This window comes from Danio aesculapii, chromosome 5 (assembly GCF_903798145.1).
Source record: "Danio aesculapii chromosome 5, fDanAes4.1, whole genome shotgun sequence".
Classification (NCBI taxonomy): Eukaryota; Metazoa; Chordata; class Actinopteri; order Cypriniformes; family Danionidae; genus Danio; species Danio aesculapii.
This window is the reverse complement of record NC_079439.1, coordinates 21189101-21197699: the sequence shown is the minus strand read 5'-3', so window position 1 is coordinate 21197699 and position 8599 is coordinate 21189101. Positions and strand designations below refer to the sequence as shown.

Genomic DNA, 8599 nt, shown 5'->3' with positions numbered 1-8599 from the left:
GCACTAACCTTGATATGTCAGAGACAATCAAAATAAGCAGCTCAGCTTTTAGAACATAATAAGCACAGTAAGTGTATTTTTATACGGACACTATAATTTGCTGTTATACTCAATAGGACTTAGTCTAAAAGCTAGAAACCTTTTTGCACAGGCCCATCTAAAGGGTCAATGCTGCCAACTGATGATCAACAGTAAAAATGAAAAATTTGACCTCTCTCTAACAGGGAAAACCACCGCAGGATTATATAGTGTCATGGCTTTGCAATGAACAATGTTATTATAATAGAAGCCAATTGGGCAAAAACAGCCACCAACATAATGAAAGGGTCGTCAATTTGAGTAATACACAACGATTAATGTTGTCAAAGTGTACACATCAGAATGTGGGCTATTTTTTCAGAGCCAAAAATAATGATATATAATCATATTTTTTTACTATGACATAAAAATAACAAACACTAAAATGTCATTCAGTGTAATAATGGTTTATAAACCAAAGAAATATTGTCAGGTAATTTTAGAACAAGAATCAATTAAAGACATATTAGAAAACAGATAATTATATGCTATGTAATAGATAATAAAAATGCAGAAAAGAAAATGAATGAATAAACGAATGTATTTCTGAATAATTTTGGTTCTGTTTTAAAATGTGAAGGTACTGTTGCATTATGCATTAACTGTATTTTGCAGCCATACTTAGTTTTTTTTTTTTAAATGAGGACCACGATAGAAACAAGCTCAGAGCTTTACTGTGTTTTTATCCTCTACAGTTTTATTTCAAAATGTATGGGATACTTGTATTTTTGTACAGTTTGTCTAAAAATCTGTCTAATAAATTCAATTTAAGTCAATTAATTCACCAGAGACCCACAAATATAAATTATCATTTTACTTTATTATACTCTGCTACTGTCTCTCAAACCACTAGATTTCCTTTAATAATAATAATGATAATAATATATATCTCTCTCTCTCTCTCTCTCTCTCTCTCTCTCTCTCTCTCTCTCTCTCTCTCTCTCTCTCTATATATATATATATATATATATGTATCTATCTATCTATCTATCTATCTATATATATCTATATATATATATATATCTATATATATATATATATATATATATATATATATATATATATAGATATATATATATATATATATATATATATATATATATATATATATATATATATATATATATATATATATATATATATATATATATATATATATATGTATATATATGAATAAATAATAATTAGTCATTGCAATAATCAAATTAAAATATGTGATCCTGGACCACAAAACCAGTCGCAATTGTAATTATTTTGTAATTAGAAAATATGTTTTCCAGTGGTGTATACCATTTTCCGATAATTTCAGTGTATTCCAGTTTCTCATGTGGCTGAGATACAGCTATCTGAAATTCTGGAATCTGATTTTGACCTATGCAATGCATTTTGGATTATTGGCAAAAATACTCTTGTGCAACCATATAAAATTAATTCTTATATAAAATAAACAATTTTAAAACAATCTTTATTCTTTTATATATATATCAATAAGTACATGTGAGAATAAATGTTGTAACATGTTCACATGAATATACATAATGTTGAATTATTATTTTGCCCATATTTTATTTTTAAATCTTGTTTTACTTATTAATATTATTATTAATAAGTCACTTTTGTATGTGTGCGTGTATTTTTACTTATTTCTTCCGGGTTTTTTTGGTGTTAATTGACATGCAAAAATGCAGAATGTGTTCAGTAGAGTATCACAGGATGCATTTCAGTTACTTTCCAACCAGAATACAGTGTTTTTGTGTCATTTGTAATTTTATAATCATCATTTTCACACCTGTGCCACAAATGGTGTGATGAGAGCTCCAACTCGAGCCATTCCACTGCTGGTGCCCAAACCCAGAGCCCTCGTCGCTGTGGGATAAACCTGAAAATCACAGCGAGAGACAGAGATACTGAGTGATTTATAACCAGGATCTTCTTGGTGAACATTGAACTATTACTTAACCACACAGCTGTTAGTAAATGCGTTTACAACATAACTTAAACACTTCCAAAACTGGTTAAATATCACAGGCAATGATTAGTGCAGTTGCAAAACTCTCTCCTTTAGATAATATACAGTCTATGCTCTTAAGTAACAACAGCATGCAATAAAATCCCCTCAGTGACACTCATGTCAAAGGCAACCTGCAGACTCTGTTTAATATTCAACCCTCCAATCCTTTATTTAGTGGTAAACTCTCCAGTTGAAAAAAGTAGACTGAAAAATCTAAATACTGAAATAATTGCCTTTAAATGCTCATCTAAGATGTAGTTTTAATACATTTACATATATATTCTGATGTTTTTTAAATAAAATTATAATTCTGACACACACAATGTATTTTTGGTTATTGCCAAAATATACCCCATGCAGCAAACTGTTTTGTTAAAAGTATGCAATAAAATCACCTCAAAATCACCTCAATGACATTTATGTCAAAGGCAACCAACAGTTTAATATTTAACCCTCCAATACTTCATTTGGAGATAAACTTCAGTTAAAAAAGTAGAATGAAAATACTGTAAATACTGAGAAAATTGCCTTCAAAGTGGTCTCTAAAATTTTGTTTTGGTATATTAACAGTGGAAAAATATCTTCATGGATCATTAACCGTACAACTTTTGGTTTGGAAAAAAAAAAACACCCATTTTGATGCATACAATTCATTTTAGGATATTACAAAAATATAACCCTTCAGTGTAAGGTTTTGTAAAAATAAAAGTAGAATGAAAAATCTAAATACTGAAAAAATTGCCCTAAAAAAAGTGTTGCACATTGCTAATCTAAAATGTAATTTTTATATATTTACAATAGGAAGATATCTTTATAGATATGATTACTTAATATTCTGATGATTTTTTGCCTAAATAAAACTATTATTCTGACACAAACAATGTATTTTTGCTTCTTTTTGGACCAAAAATACACCCCTGCGATGTAATACAGGTTTTGTAAAATACTGCAGTTGCTTAGATAACTGAAGTATGCAATAAAATCCCCTCAATGACATTCATATCAAAGGCAACCAGCAGTTTAGTATTCAACCCTCCAATCCTTCATTTGGAATTAAAAATCTAAATATTGAAGAAATTGTCTTTAAAGTTGTCTCTAAAATTTTGTTTTGATATATTAACAGTAGGAACATATCTTCATGGATCACTATCCTTACTTAATATTCTGATAATTTTGGGCTTTAAATATGGCTTTATTGACTTTAAATTTGGCTTTTTTGCAAAAAAATACACCCCTGCAATGTAAGACCACTTCAATGACATTCATGTCAAAGACCTACAGACACTATGTTAATATTCAACCCTCCAATACTTTATTTGGAGATAATCTCCAGTTTAAAAAAAACTGAATGAAAAACATGGCCTGTTTTATTTCAGGTGAGTTTTTTTGATGGTTGTCAAGTAGTGGGAGTGAGCTAGGAACTGGATGTTTCCCAAGGTCGAAATCTTTCTCCAGCACATCTGTGGCCTTGAGCGAAACATTTATCACTACTGTGAAAATCTACGGGATTCGCTCACCTTGCAATTTAACGGCCAAGAGTGTCCCTAATATCTATTCTTTTGTCAGAGAAGAATGGAGCTTCCCTCGGAGTCTGATCTCTTCTAAAAAGGGGCTCTTACCTCTGGTGTGTACACATATGCAGCCTGGAAACCTCCAGCGATGAAGGCCCTCGCAATGAATATGAATACTGTCAAAGACGTCCTGCAAAACAATAAAAAAGTTTAGGCTATATGGGATATACACTCATTGGCCACTTTATTAGGTACACCTTACTAGTACTGGGTTGGACCCCCTTTTGTCTTCAAAACTGCCTTAATCCTTCGTGGCATAGATTCAACAAGGTACTGGAAATATTCCTCAGAGATTTTGGTCCATATTGACATGATAGCATCACACAGTTGATGCAGATTTGTTGGCTGCATATCCATTATGCGAATCTCCTGTTCCACCACATCCCAAAGGTGCTCTATTGGATTAAGATCTGATAAATGTGGAGAACATTTGAGTACAGTGAACTCATTGTCATGTTCAAGAAACCATTCTGAGATGATTCGCGCTCTATGACATGGTACGTTTTCTTGCTGGAAGTAGCCATCAAAAGATGTGTACACCGTGGTCATAAAGGGATGGACATGGTCAGCAACAACCCTCAGGTAGGCTGTGGCATTGACACGATGCTCAATTGGTACTAATGGGCCCAAAGTGTGCCAAGAAAATATCCTCCACACCATTACACCACAACCACCACCCAGAACCGTTAATACAAAGCAGGATGGATCCATGCTTTCATGTTGTTGATGCCAAATTCTGACCCTACCATCCGAAATGTTACAACAGAAATCGAGACTTATCAGACCAGGCAACATTTTTCCAATCTTCTATTGTCCAATTTTGGTAAGCTTGTGCAAATTGTAGCCTGTTATAGTTTCCTGTTCTTTGCTGACAGGAGTGGCACCCGGTGTGGTCTTCTGCTGCTGTAGCCCATCTGCCTCAAGCTTGGACGTGTGGTGTGTTTAGAGATGCTCTTCTACATACCTCGGTTTTAGTGAGTGGTTATTTGAGTTACTGTTGCCTTTTATCAGCTCAAACCAGTCTGGCCATTCTCCTTTGACCTCTGGCATCAACAAGGCATTTGGACCCACAGAACTGGCACTCACTGAATGTTTTCTCTTTTTCAGACCATTCCCTGTTAACCCTATAGATGGTTGTGCGTATAAATCCCAGTAGATCAGCAGTTTCTAAAATACTCAGACCAGCCCGTCAGGCACCAACAACCATGCCACGTTCAAAGTCACTTAAATCACCTTTCTTCCCCATTCTGATGCTCGGTTTGAGCTGCAGCAGATCATTTTGACCATGTCTACATGCCTAAATGCACTGAGTTGCAGCCATGTGATTGGCTGATTGGAAATTGGCGTAAACGAACAGTTGGACAGGTGTACCTAATAAAGTGTCCGGTGACTGTATTTCAACTATAAAGATGTCAAATTAGAAAGATATGCTACTTTAGACTTCGTTGGCAATCAGATCTGCAATGATGGACAAAATATTATGACCAGTTGCTTAATATGGTTTTGTGCAGCCAAAACAACACCAATCGACTAAAGCGTTGACTTTCACAAGACCCCTAAAGGTATCCTCACGATTTACTCTAACTCAAGTGTTTGTAAACTTTATGAATTTCTTTTTTCTGTTGAACACAAGATATTCTGAAGAATGTTTAGAAAAAAGCAGCCACTGACATCCATAATAAGATAAAATTCAGTGGATGTTTTTCCCCAACATTCTTCAGTATATCTTCCTTGTGTTGAACAGGTCCAAAACAAGTCGAGGAAAACAAAAAAAGGAAAAAAAGTTCAAGTAATTCATGTGTAATTTCTGACCTTCCCACACAGCTGTAGAGTGGCACAATACACAGGGAGAAGACGAAGAAACACAGTGCCATGGTCTTCCTTCTTCCTAATCGATCAATTGCCCACAGGGTCACCAGCAGGCCTGTGGTGCATCAATCAATACATTCGTCACATTTTCATTCTGCTTTGCACATGTTATGAGATGTTATTTGTGTTATAATTTAAATGTGTACCTGGAAATTCAGAAAGTGTGGTCCACAGAAGATCCTTGTAATCATCCGAATTGAGATATTTGCACTCCAGACTGCAACCTGGCTCCATTTTACTGCCCTTCGCCTCTAGGGGGAGACACATGACCAACATATACAAACAGAATATATTGTTGCGTTTGATTAGCATTATATTATGCTATATTTTAAAATGCTGTTAAACATTGCATATAAGGTTTGCAGAGTATTAAACAGCATGAAGTATTTACTAAGTAATGCATGAAATATGTTGAATAAATGTTCCATACACATTTATCATACATGTCAACATTGGGATGCAAACCCACCCTCAACAAATCCCAAAATCTCTACATTCAGAGCCATTTCATTCATAAACATAGTCGAAAGAGTTAGTAATTTGAAGGGGGGAGGGGGGTGAATTACAAATGATTTAATATATAGCATACATATAGCATACATTACCTCATTCACTTGTTCTTCACTGTATAATTTAAATATACATTTTGATTAAAGTTAATATTGTTATTTAGTAAAGAGCAGCAAATTAATCTCCCATTTAGATTTTTTATTTAATTAACATTAAAGTGGACCTATTATAACACTTTTTACAAGATATAAAATAAGTCTCTGATGTCCCTAGAGTGTGTATGTAAAGTTTCAGCTCAAAATATCCTACAAATGATGTTTTATAACTCTTTGAAACTGCTCCTTTAGGCGTTGATCCTAATTGTGCCATATAGGCTGCATTTACACTGCAGATCTTGATGGTCAATTCCAATTTTGTGACTGTATCTGATTGCTGACCAGCTTACATCATCTTTTAAAAATGACTCATATCCGATTGTCTGTATTTAGACAGCACAAGGCAAAGGTGCAATGACCAAGGAAAAAAAAAGCAGGCGCTGACGAACAGCTGATAATAAAATCATTGCTTTTTTTGTCGATTCCTGTATTTAATCTGTTCGCAAGGTTTCTTTTTTTAAATGCTTTTTGACAAGCTGTTTTACTATAGTTTATGATAGAAAAGTTCTCATTTCGCCATCTTCTTTTAATCTAGGCCTTTTTAAACCAGTAGGGATTTTAATGTAATGTTCATGGCATGATTTATGTATGTGATGTATGCCACAGTTTTATATTTGTTTATATTGGTTGCGTGGTGGATGTTGCGCTGTTTTTCGCTAACATGCTTAGATACTTGTGCTACATGATCCTTGTGTATGAGATTTAAGGTTTGGGACTCTGCTGATGTCTGTTATGAAACGAAAGTGTCAGTCTGACATCATTTGCTATGGTTTTTAATGATGAGCGATTCGCATTGACAGGTGAAAATCCGATTAACCTGCTTACACTGCAGACACGAGGGCACAGATCCGATTCATATCAGATAAATTTCCACATTTAAACCAGGCCTGAATCTGATTTGAGTAAATCGCAATCCATGTGATTTTTTTCCTGCTTACACATACGTGCCATATATCCGATCTGTGCCACATGGGAGAAAAAAAATCGGAATTGAGTCACTTAACCCATGCAGTGTAAATGCAGCCTTTGATTAATGTTGCTTTAAATTCAAATGAGATTGTGCTCCGAGTCCTATCTCTCTTTTCGATAATAGCGCAGAGCTACAAATGGTTATGTGTCAGCATAGTGGCAGATTCAAAAACAAGACTAACGTCCTATGTTAATGAGGGAGAGATTGTCACTAATGGCCGGGGCTTTCCACCGAGTGTCTCTGCAGATTGTCTTTATCAAGTGTAATTATAAAAACGAAAATAAATACATTGTTACCATTAGAAGCTGCTTATATTCACAGACTATTGCCTTATAAAAAAACCCTTATAAAAAATCATTTTTGAATAATAGGTCCCCTTTAAATAACAGAGATGTCACTTTAACAATGCAAAGAACTAATGAAAGCATTCAATTACTTTCATAACTGTTTATGCTCATTTAAGACCAAACATTAATTGTGTTTAAAATAAAACACTCTAAGATGCACATGTTTGCATATTATTAAAGGTATTTGTTACACACACCCAAATCTCAAAGTGTCAACTTTCACTCCTTTTCAAATTGTGTACACAGAAGCCATTTGGGGATCAGTGTATTTATGAATTGTCTGAGTAACACTTTATTTTGATGGTCCATTTGAGTATTAGTAGACTGTCTGCTTAATATCTGTTGATACTGCTACCAAACAGGCATTTAACTGACTATAAGAGACTTTGCAAGTACACGTCAACTTACACTAACCCTAACACCAACCTAAGTCTACTTATAATCTAATGAGAATTAGTTGGCATGTAGATGCAGTGTAACTTAAATTCAACAAACGGACCATCAAAATAAAGTGTGAGCATTGTCTGATTCAAATTGGAAGGGCATTGGAAGGGCAACAGAATGGAAAGGAAGGGAATTCAGTCATTTTTATATTCATTTCAAAGTGTTTTCAAGCCTTTCTTTTGAACAGCTCTTGCGATTATATCACATTTGAGATCAGCTCTGTGTTGATGTTACTGCCACCTTTCATAGAAAGAATATAAATACAGGAGAAATACAGGAAAATACTTATAAAGGATGACAACGGTATATAATGGTAAAAGCAGGAAGGTTGCCGGGTATGCACATTACTGTTCATTCTCACTAACTTCAGTCTTAACACACAACAGCTTTGACTCACCACCACAGACACCCCCCTCCTGGAAAAGCTCAGTGGTCAGCAAAACTACTCCATAATATGAGAATGCATTAGAGAACCTGCAACAGAAGGCATTACAACAGAAAATGAAGACAGGCAGCAAGAAGAAAACTATATGGAAAAACTTCAGTGAAAAGCTCTGGGAACCAATATCCATTTAATAATTTGTAGATGTCCACATTAAATATTTAAAGATGATAAAATGAGTGTTGACAGTAATTCATATGAA

At 34.3% G+C, this 8599-nt stretch overlaps 1 protein-coding gene across 1 annotated transcript in view; it reads right to left on the bottom strand.

Annotated features, from left to right (window-relative positions):
- The window catches only part of svopa (SV2 related protein a), a 31956-nt gene that overhangs the window by 6907 nt on the left and 16450 nt on the right, over positions 1-8599 (bottom strand). The window contains exons 11-15 of the mRNA XM_056457533.1: positions 8353-8429; positions 5676-5780; positions 5473-5584; positions 3709-3790; positions 1868-1957 (exon numbers count right to left, since the gene is read on the bottom strand). Coding sequence (XP_056313508.1) covers positions 1868-1957; positions 3709-3790; positions 5473-5584; positions 5676-5780; positions 8353-8429 — 466 coding nt within the window. The remainder of the gene's footprint in view (positions 1-1867; positions 1958-3708; positions 3791-5472; positions 5585-5675; positions 5781-8352; positions 8430-8599) is intronic.